The following is a 23849-nucleotide window of genomic DNA, read 5'->3' as shown; positions in this document are numbered from 1 at the left end:
ACCAAAGATCTTGGCATCAGTTTTTCTCACTTGGCTTCCTCCAGCTCCTCAGTTCGCTGTATCGCCTCATTCTCGTATCGCGTCCTCCAGTGCGTGACCTCATTGTTCAGCTTAGAAATCTGTCTCTGGAGCTCAGCTTTACTCTCCAACTCTTCCTCCAATTGTTCCTTCAACATTTCATAGTCAAGCTTCAAACTAGACAAGGAGGCCGCGACCACACTCTTCGCCTTGACATATATAGAGAGAACATTGAATCGATACACGAAAAAATATAAACACTAAATTGTACTTAAGTTGTACTTCTCATTTAAGAAGATGGGAATAAAGGGTCTGATTCATTAAGGATCTTAACTTAAGAAACTTCTTATTTCAGTCTCCTGAACAAAACCATATTCAGCCTATTTGTACACTGAAATTTGAAGTTGATATTTGTGTGCTACATGAAAAAACAGTCAGTATTTAACTAATGTGCAAAACAGAATACTAATTTGCACCCCTTGCATTGTAACATGATTTTGTCCAGGAGACTGAAATAAGAAGTTTCTTAAGGTAAGATCCTTAATGAATCAGGCCCAAGATGTATAAGTTTGTCCTATATTTTAACATCACTTTTCTACTTGTCATGGATAAATTATGGAAATTATAATAGAATATAAAGGTATTTTAACATCAAAAGCATAAAAAAACCACAGAACATTCTGTTTCTTTTCATTATCAACACTTTGGAACATATCCTTTTAAGTGTATTAACTGCTGTGCTTCTATTTCACACTTGAAGTCAACTTTGATATATAACAATCATTTGAATGGCATGTACAGGAAAGGTGAGGGTAGTGTTTAGCATGGTCCATTTACAACAGTGACACTATGGTACTAAATTAAGTGTACATTAACCTTTTCCTGTTTAGGCCACAACCTGTTCTTGTTCGTGAGAATACATGTTTTATAGCCCTTATGTTTCCTCTCTCTGATGTCATTACACAGTACAAACCCGTATTTGTACATTCATAACAATGTCTCAAGTATGTTTACTAATTGTCTGCCAAATAACCCAGTCCCTATTAAACTGAATCCATCTGGAAAATCTTCTTCTGTGTAACAGAGATCTAGGTCTTAGTATGGTATACACAGCAGAACTGCACAAAGATCAAAGACAGGGATGAAAGGAAAAAAAATAATTTGTAACCACAAAGATTTTATGTGACTAACAGCAAACTGGGAAATGCAATTTCATGTCGCTCTAAAGAACCTTTTGCTGAGATAGCCCTCTCAATAGGAAGAACAGAAATTAACATTTGCAGCCTTGTCTCACACAAAAAAAATCCCCCAGGATCCCTACATTGTATATCATTTTGCATTTCGAATTTGAAATAGGATATATATCTATCTATATCAAGAGAGAGAGAGAGAGAGAGAGAAAGATGGAGAGAGAGGGAGACATGGAGAGGTCAAGACGTCACTTCCGCATTGTCCCGGCCGTTGCCAAGGCAACGGTCATGACGCTCTTTGTCTGCAGCGCCGCGTCCCGGCATCTAGGGCAGCCGGGCGCGTGCGCTAATTAGTGTAATTAGCCCCAGGTGGCTAATTATTTCCCTGTGGCTGAAACATTTTCATTGGGCCATACTCATATATAAGGCAGGAAGGGGCAAGCCCTCCCTGACGGTTATAGTCCCTGCTTTGCTGCATACTCCCTGCTGTGTCCCTTGCTCTCTGTTACCCATTGGATTCTGATTATAGTTGCCGACCCTTGCCTGGATACTGACTATGATTGATTGCTTGTGACCCTTGACCTATCGCCTGGATACTGACTACGATTGATTGCTTGTGACCCTTGATCTATTGCCTGGACTCTTACGCTGCTGTTTTGCCTGTGACCCATTTGACCCTGGCTTGGACCTTGACATTATAATTTCGCTGACACCCTCCAGCCTCAGCTGGAATTATCACTCCACCGCTGCATTCATCAGCGCTTCGTTCTCACGGTATCCGCTCCTACTACTAGAGTACAAGACCTGGGGGCATCAGAGTACCTGTGAGTGCATCTAGCTCTACGGAAAAGCGGTTCCTATAGGTGAAGACCTCTGAAGCGGTTCTAGGAGCTGATACCTGGGGCGTGAGCTGTAACAGAGAGAGAGATGGAGATGGAGAAAGAGAGATGGAGATATGGAGAGAGAAAGGGCGGTGGAAAGAGAGATGGAGATGGGGAGAGAGAGATGGAGATATGGAGAGAGATGTGGAGAGAGAGATGGAGATATGGAGAAAGATATGGAGAGAGAAAGGGAGGTGGAGAGAGAGATGGAGATGGGGAGAGAGAGATGGAGATATGGAGAGAGATATGGAGAGAGAGATGGAGAGAGAAAGGGAGGTGGAGAGAGAGATGGAGATGGGGAGAGAGAGATGGAGATATGGAGAGAGATATGGAGAGAGAAAGGGAGGTGGAGAGAGAGATGGAGATGGGGAGAGAGAGATGGAGATATGGAGAGAGATATGGAGAGAGAGATGGAGAGAGAAAGGGAGGTGGAGAGAGAGATGGAGATGGGGAGAGAGAGATGGAGATATGGAGAGAGAGATGGAGAGAGAAAGGGAGGTGGAGAGAGAGATGGAGATGGGGAGAGAGAGATGGAGATATGGAGAGAGATATGGAGAGAGAAAGGGCGGTGGAGAGAGAGATGGAGATGGGGAGAGAGAGATGGAGATATGGAGAGAGATATGGAGAGAGAGAAAGGGCGGTGGAGAGAGAGATGGAGATGGGGAGAGAGAGATGGAGATATGGAGAGAGATATGGAGAAAGAAAGGGAGGTGGAGAGAGAGATGGAGATGGGGAGAGAGAGATGGAGATATGGAGAGAGATATGGAGAGAGAAAGGGCGGTGGAGAGAGAGATGGAGATATGGAGAGAGAGAGAGATATGGAGAGTGAGAGAGACTAATTGTCTGGCAAATAACCCAGTCCCTATTAAACTGAATCCATCTGTAAAAACTTCTTCCGTGTAACAGAGATCTAGGTCTTAGTATGGTATACACAGCAGAACTGCACAAAGATCAAAGACAGGGATGAAAGGAAAAAAATAGTTTGTAACCACAAAGATTTTATGTGGCTAACAGCAAACTGGGGAATGCAATTTCATGTCGCTCTAAAGAAGCGTTTGCTGAGATAAACAATGATAAAGTAATCAATACCTGGCGCTAGCAACATTTAATAACCCTCAGTGGAATGTCTCAAAAACGCTGCTAGTCTAGGGGATGGGTCACCTCCTGAGGTAGCCCTCTCAATAGGAAGAACAGAAATTAACATTTGCAACCTTCTCTCATACAAAAAAATCCCCCAGGATCCCTACATTGTATATCATTTTGCATTTCGAATTTGAAATAGGATATATATCTATCTATATGAAGAGAGATGGAGAGAGAGAGAAATTGATATGGAGAGAGAAATGGAGAAAAAGAGAGAGATATGGAGAGAGAGATGGTGAGAGCAAGGGAGAGAGAGATGGTGAGAGCAAGGGAGAGACAGATATGAAGAGAGAGATGGAGAGAGATAGATATAAGGAGAGAAAGAGAGAGAGAGATGGGGAGAGAGAGATATGAAGAAAGAGATGGAGGGAGAGATGATAAGAGCAAGAGAAAGGGAGATGGAGAGAGAGAGAGAGAGATATGGAGAGAGATAGATATATGGAGAGAGAGATGGAGAGAGAGATATGGAGAGAGAGAGAGAGAGATATGGAGAGAGAGAGAGAGATGGAGGGAGAGAGCGATATGGAGAGAGATAGATATATGGAGAGAGAGATATGGAGAGAGAGAGAGATATGGAGGGAGAGAGAGATATGGTGAGAGATATGGAGAGAGAGAAGGAGAGAGAGATATGTTTTGGCATAAACCTATTATCAGGGCACTTGTGCTGTTATATGTAATAGGTGTCAGCGGTGTTGGTGGTAGTTGTTAAACCACAAGAAGCTTTTAGACTTAACCAAATTTGTTTGTTTTACTTCTGAACTTTTTGTAACAGATGGTTTATACATATATAGAGTAGCTTATAGTTGATACTGATTGCAACAGACAGGCAGTATGACAAACTTATACATTTAATGTACTTAAGACTATTATAGTACATTAATATATGTAGATGGTAAGCTTATATTGTGGGCAATGTTAGAGAACAGGTTGCTTATATATATTTTTGTGCTTCCGCTCACTTTATATATCTATATATAAGTAAGTTTACACAAAAAGGATGCAGCTCTAGTTATAAACTCTTTACAGTTCAACTTTCACTGGAAGAACCAGCTGGGAGCCAAACTTCCTGTGCATGCTCAGGCTGGAGGCTGCACCACTTCCTGTCTTCACTAGATCGCTTCACTAGATCACAGGGGACACCTCTACCAAGATGGGAGATGGAGCGTAGCGCTCCATATTAACAATAAGGAGAAAGAGAGAGGGAGAGAGAGACGGAGAGAGATATGAAGAGAGAGAGATGAGGAGAGAGAGAGAGAGAGAGAGAGATGAAAAGAGGGTGAGAGAGATGGAGTCAGAGATAAATATAAAGAGAGAAAGTGATGGAGAGAGAGAGATAGAGAGAGACAGAGGAGGAGCAGAGTTATTTAAGTCAATGGTACACCCCGGCACAGTATTTTTTTGTAATTTACTTAAAAATCCTGAGCTGCGAATAGCTAATAAATATAACATCTGTATAAATATAGCACATGATCCCCACTTAATCCTTCAATTTCTATACTGCAATAAACTCCACTCCATCTGAATTTCAATTTTAAATTTGCGGCAATCCATTATGTTTAGTTTTGCATGCTTTCTTCCCTTTTGGCATTGTAGTGATTTATGTTTGGAGATAATTCTTGGAAACTTGTTTATGAAAAGTTGACAATAACGCCTTCATTTAAATTTTTGATAGATTTGATGATTGAGTAACATGCCCAAAGGGGCTTGAAGATACCAGCATTTCCTTCCTAAAGAACTGTAGCATTTAAACTCTACATTTATCAAACTACTGTAATCCAGATACTAGGTTACATGAGCAACCATCAATGCATGAGATAAAAAAACAAAATAAGAAACATTACATTTCTGGTGTTTTGAAGTCCTGCCCAACATAATACTGAGGGTTGCTTATATTTTGAGATCACACCCGCTTTGGAATATGAGGGTGGTGGGCAAATGGTCTGCCAGGTCTTATATTTTAAGGGACAATTAATTAATTAAATAAAAACGAAAAAAAGAGATGGCCCCTTAATCTTTTAACGGGCCGCGAGCTGAAATCCAGAGAGAACAGTACCGTAATAACGGTATTTACGCACACTATTACTGTAATGACGGTAATAGTGCATGCACCGCGTTTCTTTAGGCAGTAACGCCAACAATTGAATATGCCCCTAAGAGTTACCTGCAACAGTGTAAGTGAGAAAGCATCCCTGGCTGCCTGCTGATATTAATTAAAGCGAATAATGAAGGTAGGGTGATGTAAGAGCCCAAACCGCCATGCTTTCAAAATGAATTGATACACATCAGTTGAAATCTCCAACTCAGAAGTAGATAGGTTAGAAAACAATGTAATACATGCTTTTTGTTCCACCTTGGGTCAGCATAAGTTTTGCAAACCATGGGCCTGATTCATTAAGGATCTTAACTTGAGAAACTTCTTATTTCAGTCTCCTGGACAAAACCATAATACAATGCAAGGGATGCAAATTAGTTTTCTGTTTTGCACACAAGTTAAATACTGACTGTTTTTTCATGTAGCACACAAATATCAACTTTAAATTTCAGTGTACAAATAAGCTATCAAGTATTTGTGTGCTACATGAAAAAACAGTCAGTATTTAACTTTTTTAAACATAAAAATAATTGAGATAAATGTTAAAAACACTAATATCATTTGTTTTTTTTAAAACACTCTCCTCCCTCTCGTTTGCATACATTGCTGATGGCATTAGGAAGAACCTAGCTACAGATAAAAATGCAATTGATTAACTATACACATCACTGGGGCAAGTGGTTAGATTGATATTATGGACAGTCATGGCTAAAAGTTTTAAGAATGACACAAGTATTGGTTTCCACAAAGTTTGCTGCTTCAGTGTTTTTAGACCTTTTTGTCAGATGTTGCTATGTTACACTGAATTAAATTACAAGCACTTCATAAGTGTGAAAGGCTTTTATTGACAATTACATTAAGTTTCAGCAAAGAGTCTATATTTGCAGTGTTGACCCTGGTGGTCAGGAACATGGTCTGTTGTATTAGAGTGGGCAAGTTAGGGATGATATGGTGCATAAGACGGTCTGTTGGATGTGAATGGGCAAGTTTGTGATGATATGGTACATAAGACGGTCTGTTGAATGTGAATGGGCAAGTTAGGGATGATATGGTACATAGGACGGTCTGTTGAATGTGAATGGGCAACTTAGGGATGATATGGTACATAAGGTGGTCTGTTGGATGTGAATGGGCAACTTAGGGATGATATGGTGCATAAGACGGTCTGTTGGATGTGAATGGGCAAGTTTGTGATGATATGGTACATAAGATGGTCTGTTGAATGTGAATGGGCAACTTAGGGATGATATGGTGCATAAGACGGTCTGTTGAATGTGAATGGACAAGTTAGGGATGATATGGTGCATAATACGGTCTGTTGAATGAATGTGAATGGGCAACTTAGGGATGATATGGTGCATAAGGTGGTCTGTTGAATGTGAATGGGCAAGTTAGGGATGATATGGTACATAAGACGGTCTGTTGGATGTGAATGAGCAACTTAGGGATGATATGGTGCATAAGACGGTCTGTTGAATGTGAATGGGCAAGTTAGGGATGATATGGTACATAAGGCGGTCTGTTGAATGTGAATGGGCAAGTTAGGGATGATATGGTACATAAGACGGTCTGTTGAATGTGAATGGGCAACTTAGGGATGGTATGGTGCATAAGACGGTCTGTTGAATGTGAATGGGCAACTTAGGGATGATATGGTGCATAAGGTGGTCTGTTGAATGTGAATGGGCAAGTTAGGGATGATATGGTACATAAGACGGTCTGTTGAATGTGAATGGGCAACTTAGGGATGATATGGTGCATAAGACGGTCTGTTGAATGAGAATGGGCAAGTTAGGGATGATATGGTACATAAGACGGTCTGTTGGATGTGAATGGGCAACTTAGGAATGATATGGTGCATAAGACGGTCTGTTGAATGTGAATGGGCAAGTTAGGGATGATATGGTACATAAGGCGGTCTGTTGAATGTGAATGGGCAAGTTAGGGATGATATGGTACATAAGACGGTCTGTTGAATGTGAATGGGCAACTTAGGGATGATATGGTGCATAAGACGGTCTGTTGAATGTGAATGGGCAAGTTAGGGATGATATGGTACGTAAGGCAGTCTGTTGAATGTGAATGGGCAAGTTAGTGATGATATGGTACATAAGACGGTCTGTTGGATGAGAATGGGTAAGTTGGGGATGATATGGTACCTTGTTTTCCTCTTCCAGCTGTTTCTTCAGATCTTCAGTCTGAGATGTGAGTAACAGCTTTGTCCTATTCCATTGTGTTGTGCGACTTTCCAGCTCTTCTACTTGTTGATTTAATTCACTGTTTTCTACTGAAAAAAAATGACATTTTCTACATAAGACAAAGTGGATCCCTCAGGTGGGACGAACTTGAATATGATATGGGCTAATTTATTAACAGAAAAGAAGAATGACATTCCCATAGAGCTGGTTCATAACATTTTCTCACCATGCTTTAATATATGTTCTTCAGAAAATGGAGCATTGCCTGGATAAATGGACTCTGCATAGAACCAGCATTAATCTCTACAGTACTATGGCTTCAGACAGGCAGCAAAGCACTGTGTTTTATATGTAGACACAGCCCTGATATTAAACACTGTACGTGGTCATACATCGTGGTGGACCAAAGCTACTATGAGCCCTGAGCAGTGCTCAGTATTTATCACAACTACATATATCCAGGTATCAGAGGTTATACTACTTTATCAAGAATCTTGTTCTGCAGATCTCTCGAGAGGCCAGTAAAGAAATAATTATTTTATAAAGTGCCTATCATATTATGAAGTGCTATGCAGATAATATGTAATCATTCACACCAGTCCCTGCCCAATTGCAGTTTACATTCTAAATTCCCTAACACATAAACACACACACTATGGTCCATTTTGTCAGATGCCAGCTAACCTACCAGTATGTTTTTGAACTGTGGGAGGAAACTGGGTCAACAGATAGTGTTTGTTGCGAACTTACCTTCTCATCGTTCCACCGCCGCTCCGTCTGTCCCGGAAGCCGCACTTCCGGGTGCGGCGGTCACATGACCGCAACTCGGGGCGGGGCTGTCACTCTCCGGTCCTGCATACGGACACCTGTCTCTTTACCTGCCTCTCACTAATCTTGAAACTGGCATGTTCTGGAGTCAGGCTCACACTATTCATTTATCTACAGTCAGTTTTGCGCAGGTGCAAGCTCTGTTTCCCTTCAGGACCTCCTCCCTATTTATTATTGACTAGGTGTTATTGGAGCACTATTTAAACCTCCTGGATTCACCTGTCTGATGCCTGTTCTTCAAGCTCACTTCCTGCAGCCAGTGCACTGCAGCCCTACCTACATAACCACTCACCCACTTATGTACAATTAGTACGTTTACGTTGTTTTCGTCAAGGTCAAGATATATATTCACAACAGCAAGATCGCATGTACAGATAACAGCTGATACTGGGGTGATTAGTCCACCTAAACCTTCTAATAAAGAGAGTTTGAAGGTTCTGAATAAATCTCCTGGAATAATATACTGAAACGTTGGCAAGCCTATGGGGCCCCCTATGCTCATGGGGCCCTGGGCAACTGCCCAGCGTGCCCATGTGTTAAGACAGCCCTGATTCCGAGTAACCTCTGCTACTTCAGTTTGTTCTCAGCTCGTGGCCTGTGTTGAACTATCGCTGCTCCAATATCTTTATTACCATCTCCAGAGTACTTCATCGTGACAGCTTCATTTCTCTCACCGCTGCTCCGCAGAGCAGCTACCATTGCTGTGACTCCTTAGCTGGGGTCCACCATTATCCATCGCTGCATTCTCCTCAGTGACCATCAGTAAATATTTCCACTGCTCCTGTGTCTCTACCACTTACCTGCTGGTACCAGTGTTACTTCCTGCACCTCCTGGCTCCTCCACATCGTTCTGCTGTTCACTCACCCACGGGAATGCGACCTGCAGGTTCGGTGCTGCTAAGACCATACTCCCTTGCTGGTGTTCCTGGAGAAAACCCCCTTCCTGTTAGACTCCGCAACCGTGAGTGGGCCTAACCATCTTCAGCAGAGCGTAGGGATCTAATTGCATTTTAGCCAACTGTGACAGGGGGTTTTGAATCTCTGCAGGTATTTAAACTTCACTCTGACACAGTGTCAGAGCAACTTATCTGCTTCCTGGCTCCTGTTCTCCTGGGGGATGCTTGTGCCTGCTTCTTCTGTGAGTGTTCCTGTGTACCAGTCCCTGCCTGGTTCACCTTTCTAGTACCTCTGCCGCTCCTGTGTACCGACCCGACTTGCTGACCATTCCTGATTGCCTGTGACCCTGACCCGGATTGTCTGACGATTCTTCGCCTCTGCTTTGTACCTCTGCCGCCAACCTGTGTACTGAACTCGGACTCCTTCACGCTGAGCCTGCCTGTCAATTCGGTACTGTAGTTCCTCCGTGCACCAGTACCGGCAGTCTGACTACATCTTCTCTACTCACTGCTCCTCCCGCTATACTCCATCTTGCGGCGAGCCTGAGAACCGCGAACTGCGACTTCCGGCAGCTAAGTCCATCCCGCCTTGCGGCCGGTTCTTTGTGAACACCGGGGAGTTCGTTAGATTCCGCACCTCAGGTAAGCCAGCGCTAATCAAGATTAGTACCGAATCCAGCTAATCCATTACAGTGCTATAGTTGTGGTCAAAACCATGACCTCTCCATGACTTCTGAAGAAATTAGTAACTTAATAATCTGTGGAATATATCAATAGGTATCTATCAAGGGGTAGATATAGATTGCATGGAGGGGGTGGGGTACAAAGGCCTTGTAGCAATGGTAAATTATTATAGGCAAGGAAGGGGCATGTAACCGGGGTCCAGAGCAAAAGGGGGGCCCAAGTCTCCTGATTCATCAGCCATATACAGATTCAGATTAAACAAAACACTGTCCAATAGCAAAGCTTGTGGCTCCTGGGTGGTCAACCACCTCCCAGCTGCACGTGTGTCCTGTCCATTATATCAAGAAAGCTTCTTTAATGTGTTTAACCATGTAACGATTTTTTTTTAAATTGGGACAGTGTTCGAGTCTACATCAGGTTGACATGTTCCACGTTCCCCAGTGGCATGCCCAGCACTGAACTAAACTCAGCCCCCTTCCCCACTCCTAAAACACCTTGTTAGCAGCTCACACCTCCCAGCTGTCCTGAAAATGGATATAAATTCTGACCCGCAGGAGGGAGGGATAGTCCCCTAAAATCATGACCCATAGGAAAATCGAGGGGAGGGGTCCTAGTGCCGGGAAAACCCCCTCCAAGCTTGGACCACTGTATAAATGAGATGGCTGGACTCTGCTCCCGCTTCACACAGCTCTTCTTGACAGTAGTGCACGCAGCATTGCCCATGTATATTATGGGAATAGGAAGAGTTGGAGAGCAGCCAAGCACTGTCTAAAATTATAGCCACGCCCCCATGCATGCTATTCATGTTCACTGCTTGCGTGGTGTGGAAACCCCCCCTCTGCAAATACTGCATTTGCCCATGTGACCGTCGTACCTAGATTGAAACAAGCTGGGAAGTATGATTGGAGAGTATAAGCCGACGCTCTCAAATCAGATAATTTAACATGGGAACGAAGGTTTCGCAGCCTCGTGGCAATAAAGTCCATACCTTGAATTTTGCAAGGAATCCTCCTATCCCAACCCAGCCAATTCCTCCAATCAGAAAAGTCTAAATTTGCATCCTTCCTGTCTCTGGCCTCTTGCCGTTCTGAGCTCTGCACTTGTTTGTCAGAAATAGACTAATGGTGTCACACAATAACAGGCTATTAATATACTTGAAATATCCATTTTTTGAATGTGAAAAAAAATACATTTCTCCTTAAGTACTCTCATTAGAGCATAACACTGTGAAATATTTTTCCACCTTACAATAAATAATGCAATAATGTGTGTGTACTTGGTTTGCTGGCTTGCTAATAAAACCATTCATGGGTGAAAGTCTGCTTTCATGCTACATCACAAGCAGGACATGATTGAATGACAAGCGTGTGACATTGTCTCCTGCCAGCCATCCATCACATGATGTTCATTTGTACGGAGCTCCTGTCCTCATTATTGTCAATCACAAACACCTGCCACAGATAATAATGATGAATGGGCAGAGAGTCGCTCTCTTATCCTTGAGAAAACTTCTCATTCTTACACTTGGCAACTTCCTTCTCTATTAGTTCATGCTACTTCATTATTAAACGTGCCTGGAAACTAGACCGTGCTATATACAGCACATCAGTATTCATTGTACAGGTGGTGCAGACTTCATTGCAATCTGTGGATCACTTATTTTGCATTTCAGAGAGTGTTACAGTTTAGAAACCATTGTTCATCAGTGGGCAAGATGTGATATTGATCTATGTAATTTCAGAGAGAAGGTGAGCAATGAGAACAAAATTCTACCAAAAAAGCTTCTCTATACAGACAAATAGTTCAGTAATGTATAATAAGCTCTAATGTTATTATATAAGCTGTTATGATACATGTAGTGCGATAGCCAGTGTAGGCCTGGGGCATGAAGGGTCCACCGGAGAAACCAATGGCAATAGCACTTTGTCAGTCTGTAGAGGGAGAATGACCAGCCTATGCAGGGCCACAATCATCATCAACATTTATTTATCTAACGCCAGCAAATTCCGTAGCGCTTGGGGCCATAACTAGGACTGTGCGATAGGAGTGACTGCCCAGGGCGCAATGCTGAAGGAGGGTGCAGTTTATGAATATTTTAGGTACATTTAGTTAAAATTGAGGGCTGGGGGGTGCCATTTTAATTTATTGCCCCAGACGTCTAACATTTTAAGTTACAGCTCTGAGCCCAATGTATTTTGAGACTAGCGCCTCCAATTCCAACACATGGTGTATATACTGGATATCAAACAATGTGGATTGTGGGAGCCTGGTGGAAACAGGATTGGCAGACCGTTGGGAAGCGGCACATACCTCCCAACTGTCCCTGCAGCTAGAACAGTTCCCCAAGTCCAGAGAGTCCCACCAGAATCAGATAGGTTGGCAGACTGTTCTAAACTCTCAACTTTTTGTTGTAGATTTCACTACCTGCTACATCTGGTTTCAATGTCTGTTGCTTGGCTGGGTCCTGGAATATAGATGCCCTGTTAGTAAAAGGCATAGGTACCATTCATCTCATTGAAAGTCAAGCAATGAGTCAACATTCTAGGCCACTTTTCCCCCATCCACCAACCAGTGCTGACATTACATAATAACACCCACATTTCATAAATTGGCCTTCTTCCTGTCATTAAATTATTAAACCCTACATTTAATAAAGAGACCTAACATTGGATATTAATAGCTCCATCAACTTCACATTACATTAATAGCCCCTACATTGCATTAAAAATACGCCATTTTAAATTAATAACCCCACCTGTTGCTACATTGCAAAACTAGCACACACATTAGATAAATAGCTCTCACATTGCATAAATATACCCCACTACAATAAGAGCTCTCCACATTACATGAATAACCCCCACTACAATAAGAGCTCTCCACATTACAAGAATAACCCCCACTACAATAAGAGCTCTCCACATTACATGAATAACCCCCACTACAATAAGAGCTCTCCACATTACAAGAATAACCCCCACTACAATAAGAGCTCTTCACATTACAAGAATAACCCCCACTACAATAAGAGCTCTCCACATTACATAAATATACCCCACTACAATAAGAGCTCTCCACATTACAAGAATAACCCCCACTACAATAAGAGCTCTCCACATTACAAGAATAACCCCCACTACAATAAGAGCTCTCCACATTACATGAATAACCCCCACTACAATAAGAGCTCTCCACATTACAAGAATAACCCCCACTACAATAAGAGCTCTCCACATTACATGAATAACCCCCACTACAATAAGAGCTCTCCACAATACAAGAATAACCCCCACTACAATAAGAGCTCTCCACATTACAAGAATAACCCCCACTACAATAAGAGCTCTCCACATTACATAAATATACCCCACTACAATAAGAGCTCTCCACATTACAAGAATAACCCCCACTACAATAAGAGCTCTCCACATTACAAGAATAACCCCCACCAATTCCCGCATTAATAGTCCATACCGTTGTATCGCCCGCACATTTAATAAAAAGACCCCATATTAAGTTAGTAGCCCCCAACTGCTGCTACATTTCATAAATATCTCCCACTACATTTCATTAGTACACCCATATTACATTAATAACCCAACTCCCACATCACATTAATTGCCCCCTAGCTTACATTGATACCCTATTCCCACATACTTACCCACCACCACACACACTTGCTCTGAGGTGTGAGGCTGTCATTCTACTGCACTTTCTGTGTAGGGCTAGCTCAAATAAAGGTGAAAGAGAAATAAGCCAGAAAGGAAGGAAAAGTGATAAACAGAAGGAAATAGAGTGGGAGGAGGGTAAGAGGACCAGAGGGAAAGGAAGGGACAGGAAAGGAAGCCAACTAGACCATCAGGGTAAAGAAGCAAATCAGCCACCTGCCCTGACTGGCTGTTCACCCTGACTGTCAGCCTAGGCATCCTCCATTATACTGAAAGACAGGTAGCTTAGCCAGTCAGGGCAGAATACTGATCCCCACTGTTAACAGCAGGGTATTTGGTAGTTTGATTGGTGCCTGCGGTGTGGAAAGCCACTAAGAAAAACTCACTGAGCAAGAAATGGGGGAAGGGAAAACACAGGTTCTGGGGCCTGCCAGGGATTTCCCTGATATCCCAGTGGGCGAGTCCGATCATGGCAGCGAAGGAAAAATGGTAATGATATTGATGTTCTGGTTCTCCGATCCTTTTCACCACATCAGAAGTTTATTTGTAGAGTTGGTGACCTTTCAGCAATCTATATAATCTTTCAAGTAGTTGGAAACTGTTTGACAAGCGCTCCTCTTTAGTGGGACCCACATGTAACACCTATATTTACCTGAATTGAGCAACATGAGTCAGTGGTATAACCAGAGGAACACATTTTGCACAATAGGCCCCTCACCCATATGCGCTTTACTGAATTCTGCCCTGAGTGCTTCACAACAATCATTCTAGTGGCTAGTGGGCACAGCTGGGCAAAACCAGGTGGCTAGTGGACATATCTTAGACCAACTTTTTGTTTACTGGGCATAAAAGAGCCCAATAAATATTGTATCTTTTGACCCCCTACACCAAACAAGCAATCCTGGCTGGCCAATGAGGCTTCTGTCAGTCAGCGGTTATATTGGCTGATAAAGTTATTTTCCTTCTCTTGCATTGGACACAGGCTGGATGCTGAAATTAAGTCCAAGAGAAGACGCAACTGTTGGCCAATAGTATTACTGATTGAGAGCAGCAGGCAAATCTCTTCTCTTACTTTCACCTGGTGCATTACGCTATGGTACTAGGGAATGCAGAGGCTACCAATATGCATGGGTGCAAGCTTCACCCTGATCATCATCATCTATTGAATTATATAGCGCCACTAATTCCGCAGCACTGTACAGAGAACTCATTCACACCAGTCCCTGCCCCATTGGAGCTTACACTCTAAATCCCTTAACATACACACACACAGACCGAGAGAGGCTAAGGGCAATTTAATAGCAGCCAATTAACCTACCAGTATGTATTTGGCGTTCAATTCCCAACCATGGCCTCATCTGTGTCAAGTTTGTATGTTCTCCCCATGTTTGCGTGGGTTTCCTCCAGGTGCTCCGGTTTCCTCCCACACTCCAAAAACATACTAGTAGGTTAATTGACTGCTAACAAATTCACACTAGTGTGTCTGTCTGTCTGTGTGTGTATGTTAAGGAATTTAGACTGTAAGCTCCAATTTTGCAGGGAGTGAGTTCTCTGTACAGCGCTGCGGAATTAGTGGCGCTATATAAATAAATGGTGATGATGATGATAGTACAATCAAGGAATGGTCTCCCAGCCCAGATGGCAGAGTCTAGAAAAACTGCAATAAAAATGAATATTTTGGCATAATAAAGAACTAAGAAATATAACCGGATTGTACATGAAGGCAGAGTATTACTTTTTGAATGTTGTCAGCAGGAAGGTGAACACAGGGAAGGAGGGGTGGATTTTCTATTTAAATATAACAAAACAAAGATCTGGGACAGTAGCGAGTCGTAGACCTCAGCAAATCGAATCATTAATTATATGATTCCGGAGACATGGTATCTGTGAGGCCTGCTGTCTATATCCACTTTCCTATCTACAAAATGAACAAACCATATGCCAGCCTCCAGCCCGGCCGTATAAGCAGCTTCAGACTTTCCATTAATACATCCTATTTTCCACCTGAATGAGGTGTCACACAGTAAATACATAAAATAAAGAATGATGTTATGTAGTTCAGCTTTATTTTTCAGACAGTTGATCATCTCCAGGATTACATCGGGAAGAATATGCAGTTCTAGGGATAAGCATGGCTTAGCTTTGCTGTAATGTGGATTTTTATGCAAGACAATGTAACAAGGCACGGTAGATCGTGACAAGCAGGGCAGGATAACAGAATGTGTTTGTTTAGTCTCTCTTCCACCTGAAATGCTAGCAACTATTTATTTTCTATTTATATGTATGTATTTTTGACTATTTTCCATTTTAGAGATAAACCATTTTGCAGAGTTAATGATTTATTTTGTAATTTGTTCTGAACATGGTCTGTGCAGCTTTAGAACATTCTCTATCAGGTAAATCCAGGTATGCTCCATATAATGGTGTCATAGCAGCCTTGTTCCAACCCCCAATCTCAATATCAGCATTTTCAATCCTTTCTCGAGTCCCCGGCTCCTCAATCATTACTTGCAGGAGGAATCACCATGTGATATATATACAAGAATCACCTGCGCTTCCTCCTACAGTTTTCTGTATTACTGGAGATGTGCGAGTACATTAGCCACAGGGGGGTAAGGATACTTTCTCTAAATCCTCATTAGTTCTACTGAGATTGTCAGATGAAATGCAAAACACTGCACTGCGCCCAGGTACAACCCTGTTTAAATCGTTGCCCTAATTTCCAGACACAGTCCAAGGATTTAAAGATTTATATCTGGATTTGATCTCCATTTTTCAATATGGACCAATTTTGCATGATAGAAAGAAAGGTTGTCGAAAGGACAAGGGACCGTCCATGTACCCTGTCAGCCCATATTTACTATAATGTTATCCTCTGTTCTTCTGTCAGAAGCAGCAGGGAGACTGAAATAAAAATGGCCGTGTACTCAGGACTTAAGTTCAGGCTGTAGTTAAGGCATACTTGCCAACTCTCCCGGAATGTCCGGGAGACTCCCGAAATTCGGGTCGGTCTCACAGACTCCTGGGAGAGCTGGCAAGTCTCCCGCATCCCGCTACTGGCTTCCAAACATGACGCGATTTGCGGTGAATCGCATCATTTTGGCCCCGCCCCCCATGGCAAAACAGAATTTTTGTCACGGGGGCGGGGTCAAAATGACGCGTTTGGCTGCGCCCTGTCCCCTCCAGTCACGCCCCTCTCCCGGAAATGACTTCGCCAAAGTAGGCAAGTATGAGTTAAGGGTAGGTAGATATGCTTTAAAAACCCAGTGGTTAAATGCTGCTATGTAAACATGTTTTTTTAAATGCTTGTGGCAGCAGACATAGGATGTGATGAGTACTTCCCTACTCTCCCAAAAAATTCACGGCAGTGAGTGGAGGGGGCGTGGCTTCATCACATATTTAAGCTCCGCCCCCTCCATTCAATTATGTGACTTTCTAGAGAAGCCATATAGGAGAAATCTTAAAAGTTGACAGAGGGTTGTGGGGCACGAACGCATCATTATTTCCACAGGCGATGGGGCCAAAATGCCACTATTCCCAGAGAATGGCGACATGGGGACTTCCTGCCTGCCCACTTCACTAGGAAGTGGGTGGGATGTGGGAGAATGGGAAACCGACCCGGAATTTGGGAGTCTCCCGGGAGAGTGGGCAAGCATGGTAAAAGTGAGTAAAGACTATCACGTTGTCAACACTGCCATATGATGTACCTGCATACAAATACAGTAATTCTTCATCTTGTACAAGTCCTATTTATTCAATTTACATAGAAATGTACACAATGATACTGTAAATATGATGTATTCTCATATATATGCCACAGTCAAAGACAGAGGCTACAATCTTCCCACATATAGGCGCCTATTTATTAAACAAAGAAAAGACCTGTGATATATAACAAGGATCGCATGACGGTCGTGGCAGGAGATATTTAAAGAAAACAGGCTTTATTATTGAAGTAAAACATTTTTTTTTTACATGTGCATTATTGTCAGGTATTTTTTTATATTTTTACTATTTTTTTATATTTTTAAACTTTTTTTATTTTTTTTATACAAACGGAACTGAAAGCTCAAATCCGGGATTTCAGTTCCACTGTTTATGTATGAGCTGGCTATACTGGTAATGCAAATAGCCCTGCTAGACTACAACAGGCTTGGCCAACCTATGGCTCATCAGGTGTTGTGAAACTACAAGTCCCAGCATACCCTGCCAGCTATCGGCTGGCTATCTGCTGGCAAAACATTCTGGAACTTGTAGTTTTCACAACACCTCAGGAGCCACAGGTTATCCAGGCCTGGACTCAGTGGCGGATCCAGGGGGGGGGGGGGGGCGATCGCCCCGATCGCCCCCCCTAGCAGGGGCTTGCTGCCGACAGCTACACACTGTGCAGGTCTGTTCAGCAGTGACAGTGTGCTGCCCGGCTGCTCTGATTGTGTTTTAAACACAATCAGAGCAGCGGGACAGCACACTGTCACTGCTGAATGGACCTGCACATACTGTGCAGCCGCCGGCAGCCTTAGAAGTCGGAAAGGGGGCGGGGCCTAAATCGCCCCCCCCCTACATCGCCCAGGGTATAGTCATTCCTAGATCCGCCCCTGCCTGGACTGCAGTGTCTTTCCACAGATATAGACTATAGTCTTTCTTCACAAAGAGAGGCTAAACTACCTCATCACATATAAACGCTACAATCTTTTTCCACAGAGCTTACAATCTATTCCCCATGTATATCGGTACAGTATCTCCATAGGTTGAGCTCACTGATAGAGACTTCAATCTGCTCATAGAGACTACAGTAACTAAACATTTACCCTTTTTTAGATTACTGATCTCTGGTGTAAGTAAAGGCTGCAATAGATTAATTTGCAGATAGAAGATACAGTTTATCCCTGTGATTAATTCATACCACATTCTCATTAGCTTAATAAACATGCAAACAAATCACAGTTACCCCGGTGTTACGCCATTATTTATTGGTTTTAGTCAATTTTTACATGATGGAATGGTTTCATGGCCCATGATTCTCAGCCAGCAATTTTCACTACCGAGCCAATACCCTATACCAAATGCAGGATATAAGGGCTCAGCGAACTTGGCGGTGAAGGTGTGTAAGTGTTTGATTGGGTCACACAACTCATAAAAGGACAGCTTCCCAGCACCATAGTCCAAACATATTCTAAATCTATTACAGGTAAATCGGTGAGGTGACATGATGACCCTAAGATCGTGTATCGCTGAAAACTGGTTGTTGTACAACCTGCGAAGACACCAGGACTTGTTATTATCTCCAATATACGACTGGTAGCCTCTCCTCTCCATGCTGGTGCAGGCTACACCTAATCTCCAGTCTCCCGATTCACTGGTCTCTACTTCCCAGTAATGTTTCTGTGAGTAAAAACTCTTGGTGCTTACAACCTGGTTATACTGAAATCTCTCATACGTTTCGGGGCGATTCTGGTATGCCGCAGACCAGTATGCAGTTTTCAAGTCAGAAGCTACACGTAAATTATTGGCAGCTGTGTTTATATCCAGTATTATCTCTGTAACTTCCTGCACATCACTACCTCTCATATGCTGAGATAAACCTGGGTGTAATGGCTCTACTATCGGCCCCTTTTCAAGATCATTTACACCATGGACCTGTTCATCATGTCTCTTTCTGCCCTTATTACTCCCCTCCTCAGTATCACAAAAGTCAGATTCCTGGTTCAGTAATACAGTTAATGGATCAGTCTCGTTACACAGCTCCTCAATATGACGCATCTTCCTGGACAGCTCGTCCTTCTTTAATTCCAGCTGCTGGATTAGTTCAGACACAGAGAGCGAACCATGTTCTTCTCTAACCAGAGCCCTGATATTGTCTCGTCTTTCTCTCCTGCGGTCATGCAGACTCTGAACTCTATACTCAACCTCTTTGCGCTTTGAGATTAGTTTCTCTAGAACATGTCTCAGTTTCTCTTTCTTCTTCTCTGAGGTCTCATTAAGTAACTCCACCTGGTGTCCCTTGTGTTTTCCATCAAGTCTGCAGGACACACAGATAAGAACATTATCCTCAGTGCAAAAATACTCCAAGATCTTCTTGTGGACAAAGCACTTCCTGTTCCCCAGGACAGTGGTGGGTTTAGATAAGACGTGTTCTGCTGACCTGCTGTGTACTCTCAGGTGGCCATCACACAAATACGTTTCGCACAGCAAACACAATTTAACAGCAGGTTGTGCTGTGTGAATACAATAGGTGCAATAAATTCCAGTTACCTCTTTCTCTGGTTGAGCAGGACGGAAATGCTCCACTATGTTACACAGAGCTATGTTTCTCTGCAGTGCAGGGCGCCCATAAAACTGAACTCTGCATTCAGGACAGGTATAAACTCCGGTTTCCTGCTGTGTATCCAGCGCAAGGTCAATACATTCCCGGCAGTAGGTATGTCCACACGTCAGATTTACGGGGTGTGTGTATATTTCAAGACAAATGGAACAGCTCAGCTCGTCTCTCGGATTAGGAGACGCCATTGTTGAAAAGCAGGAAGGAATGAATGAAAGTGAAAGTCTCTCTAACTGCATACACAGCAGGAAGAACCTCTCCGGTTACAGCTATTTATACACAGTAATTACAGGAGAGTCAATAGTCAGAGCTAAGAACATTTTGCTACATATTCTACAACACTACATATTTACTATATATCCCTATATACTTCCTATATACTTTAAATAAATACATGTTTTTCAAGTATAACAATTTGGTTCTTTTTAATATTTATTAGATAGTTTAGTTAACATGACCTTATTAGGTTTGTTTTTTAAATATATATATATTGGTTTAAGTGTTTTGTTTTTTCTTTATTTTTAACTTGTTTTTTTTGTTTTTATCATTGTGAATCAAAGATTATTATGTAAGAATCTGGCTCCTTTATATAAATCAATGTGTTGTCACACTGGTATTGTAGTTAACTCTAATTCATATGATTATTCTATGAAGCTGAGCTTTTCCGTCGGAGTGTAACCATGATTGGTAGCCTCTGGAATAAGGAGGGTTTTTTTTAAACCCCTGAATGAACATTAATGGAACACATATATGAGAAAGTCACCATAGTGACGAAACATGTCAGTGTTTTGGATATTTGTAAATTTTGGATAAAATGAGATAAAGTGAGATTTGCGGATTCCAGCATCGGGCGAGGGTTCCTGAACAGCATGATCATCATCAACATTTATTTATATAGCCCCAGCAAATTCTGTAGCACTGGGTAATACATACAGAGAGGCAGTGTCGGACTGGGGCATGAAGGGCCCACCGGGGGAATTCAGTGATAGGGGCCCACTATATTGGGGTGTGGCCAACTTTAGGAGTGGGTGTGGCCAGTAAAGGGGGTGTGGTCAGGCTATGGAGGACAACTTATAGCACTATTTTAAATGTGCACCTTTTGCATTAGACCCTGCCCATTCTACTGGTAGGGAACTACATGGGACCCATTAATAAAACACTTGTGGTTTGGAAGAAACTCCAGTACCAGCTCCTGTCGTCTCCTAATGCACCAAGACAGTTACTTATGATAAGTGCATCATTTGGTTACCTCCAACCCTCGCCTCATATGTTGTTATTGCCCATCATGTATTGAGCTTATTAAAAGCCATTACAAGGGCTACACAAACCAAATAATAACATCATCAATTAGAAGACATAAACTGCACAATTAATTTTTTAGTACAATGGTTACCAACCTGTTGTTGCTGTGACATGTCCTGGAATAAAAGTCAATTCATAAAAAAACAAGTGATTGTAATTCTCAACTAATCTCAGTGAAATCCATCTAATTTCATTTTAAATACGGTTGATATATGCCTATAATACTTTCACTATATCACCCCTAAATTCTAAACAGGACAACCATCAAAAAGAATGCACAATAGGCAAAAGGAAAAATATATAAATATAATTATGTTCTCCTATGCATGTGCCTTTCTACACTAACATACAATATAGACCAACATATTATACAACCCTGAATGATTATATTTTCAACTGGATGCAATTGGAATACTAGACTACATGAAAAGCACCCTTCATTTGCCAGATCTTGTATACACAGTCTGATTATTAAAATGACTCTTTGTTATAATTATTTTTTAAGGACTCTTACAGAATATGCCACTCGTCAAAGACCATACACACAGCATCAGTGCTACTACGGTTGCGTACTTCACCAATGAATGCTTGTTGAGAAGGGAAATTTTAAAAAACAAAAAAATGAACAGAATACAGCCCATCCAAAGCCTGTCACATTTATTCCATATATGCTGGTATGCTGCCAGTGTTGTATGAAAGAGAATATAAATATCAAAGGACGGGCGCAAATGGGGGAAGGGTAAAGAAACACAAGGATTGGGTCAATGAATAAGTCAAGGGGAAAACGGTCCCAAAGTCATTAAAGGATGTTGGTCTTCTAGTTCCACCTATACCGATGTCCCAGATGGTAAACTTACATCAATGTGACCTTTTCTATTCCATACAGTATTTGAATAATGTGTCCTCTTGCTTCAAAAAGCACCACCACGATGTACTTTTACTCCCCTCTAAACCTGTTTCTTCTCCTCACCAGAGTGCACATATGGGAGACCAGGGAGAGAACAGAGAAAGATCTCATGGTGTTTTACGTTCTCTATTTATTAAGTTAAAACATGGGGTTAAAAACACTCACATTTTGTATGTTAAAAAGGTATCTTTCAGTCCATATGTTTCCTCGATCAAACGGCAGTATCCAGCTTCTGTATCCCAGCCACGATCAAACTGGCTGGGCTTCAGATAACCCGGGGAAACTCTGCAGCGTCAGAGGGGGCGTGGTCTATTGCGTCCAGTGTTGCATGAACCTATGATGACCAAACTGACCTTGGATCAGTATGTTGATATCAGGACGTCCTCCTCCCCTGCTCAAACTGCTGAAAAACACACTACCGCGCCTGGGCTCTCTGCATCTGCGCGGTAGTGTGGTTACAGGAGATGTGACCGCCGCCGCCATCTAAACAAAGTTCAACATCAAGCTCCGCCCTAACAACGGAGGGGGCGGAGCTTCAACCCCGCTGGGCCTACCGGTGGATTGACCGGCTGTCCGGCGGGCCAGTCCGAGGCTGCAGAGAGGTAAGAGGGACCTGCTCGCAAACTTACAATCTAAACAAACATTTTCATTACACTCCGTTGCTGAAATAAAGAGTTTATAGTTAGATACAGCGACAGAGTTATCTGAAATATGGGGCAGTGCGATTCTTGGATCCAGCAGGGGACGAGACCAGAGGCGAAACTAGAGAGTTGTTGGCCCAGTTGCAAAAATGTGCTCACATTCACAAAAGCACACACTCTCACACAAAAACAAAAAAAAAGTATAATATTTTTATGGCTTGTTTACTTCAAATTTCCCATAACAAAACTTTCTTACTCTGTTATATGTGTGTAATCTGTTATGCCCCCCTTCACCATTACACTGTGCCCTCCATCACAATGTGCTCCTTCTTTATCACACTGTGCCCCCTTATGTATCACACTGTTCCCCGCTCCTGTATCACACTGTGTCCCATCAACATCATACTGTGCCCCTTCTGTATCACACTGTGCCCCTTCAACATTATACTGTGCCCCTTCTGTATCACACTGTGCCCCTTCTATATCATACTGTTCCCCCTTCCATCACACTGTGCCCCTTCTGTATCACACTGTGCCCCTTCAACATCATACTGCGCCCCTTCTGTATCACATTGTGCCCCATCCGTATCACACTTTTGCTCTCTCTGTATCACTCTGTGCCTCTTCTGTATCACGCTGTGCCACTTCAACTTCATGCACCCCTTCTGTATCACAATGTGTCCCTACTGCATCATACTGTGCCTCTTCTCTATCACACTGTTGCCCCTTCTATCACACTGTGCCTCTTCCATATCACACTGTTCCACTTCTGTATCACACTGTGCCCCTTCTGTATCACACTGTGCCCCTTCTGTATCACACTGTGCCCCTTCTGTATCACACTGTGCCTCTTCTGTATCACACTGTGCCCCTTCAACTTCATGTGCCCCTTCTGTATCACACTGTGCCTCTTCTGTATCACGCTGTGCTCCTTCAACTTCATGTGCCCCTTCTGTATCACGCTGTGCCACTTCAACTTCATGTGCCCCTTCTGTATCACACTGTGCCTCTTCTGTATCATGCTGTGCCCCTTCAACTTCATGTGCCCCTTCCGTATCACACTGTGCCCCTTCTGTATCACA

At 42.6% G+C, this 23849-nt stretch overlaps 2 protein-coding genes across 4 annotated transcripts in view; both read right to left on the bottom strand.

The window, feature by feature from the left end:
• Positions 1–23849, bottom strand: part of LOC142095160 (myosin heavy chain, skeletal muscle-like) — a 167283-nt gene that overhangs the window by 38336 nt on the left and 105098 nt on the right. For all 3 annotated transcript variants that reach the window (XM_075177994.1, XM_075177993.1, XM_075177992.1), the window contains exons 8-9: positions 7484–7611; positions 31–227 (exon numbers count right to left, since the gene is read on the bottom strand). In XM_075177994.1, coding sequence (XP_075034095.1) covers positions 31–227; positions 7484–7611 — 325 coding nt within the window. The remainder of the gene's footprint in view (positions 1–30; positions 228–7483; positions 7612–23849) is intronic.
• Positions 18552–20157, bottom strand: LOC142160547 (E3 ubiquitin/ISG15 ligase TRIM25-like). The gene has a single exon (XM_075215408.1). The coding sequence runs from the start codon at positions 20154–20156 to the stop codon at positions 18579–18581; it is 1578 nt and encodes a 525-aa protein (XP_075071509.1). The 5' UTR covers position 20157; the 3' UTR covers positions 18552–18578.

This window comes from Mixophyes fleayi, chromosome 6 (genome assembly GCF_038048845.1).
Source record: "Mixophyes fleayi isolate aMixFle1 chromosome 6, aMixFle1.hap1, whole genome shotgun sequence".
Classification (NCBI taxonomy): domain Eukaryota; kingdom Metazoa; phylum Chordata; class Amphibia; order Anura; family Limnodynastidae; genus Mixophyes; species Mixophyes fleayi.
This window is presented reverse-complemented; position numbering and strand designations above follow the sequence as displayed.

What these genes read in the sequence shown, in the direction of transcription:
- LOC142160547 (XM_075215408.1), bottom strand. Translation starts at nt 20,156, where the DNA reads ATGCAGTTAGAGAGACTTTCACTTTCATTCATTCCTTCCTGCTTTTCA.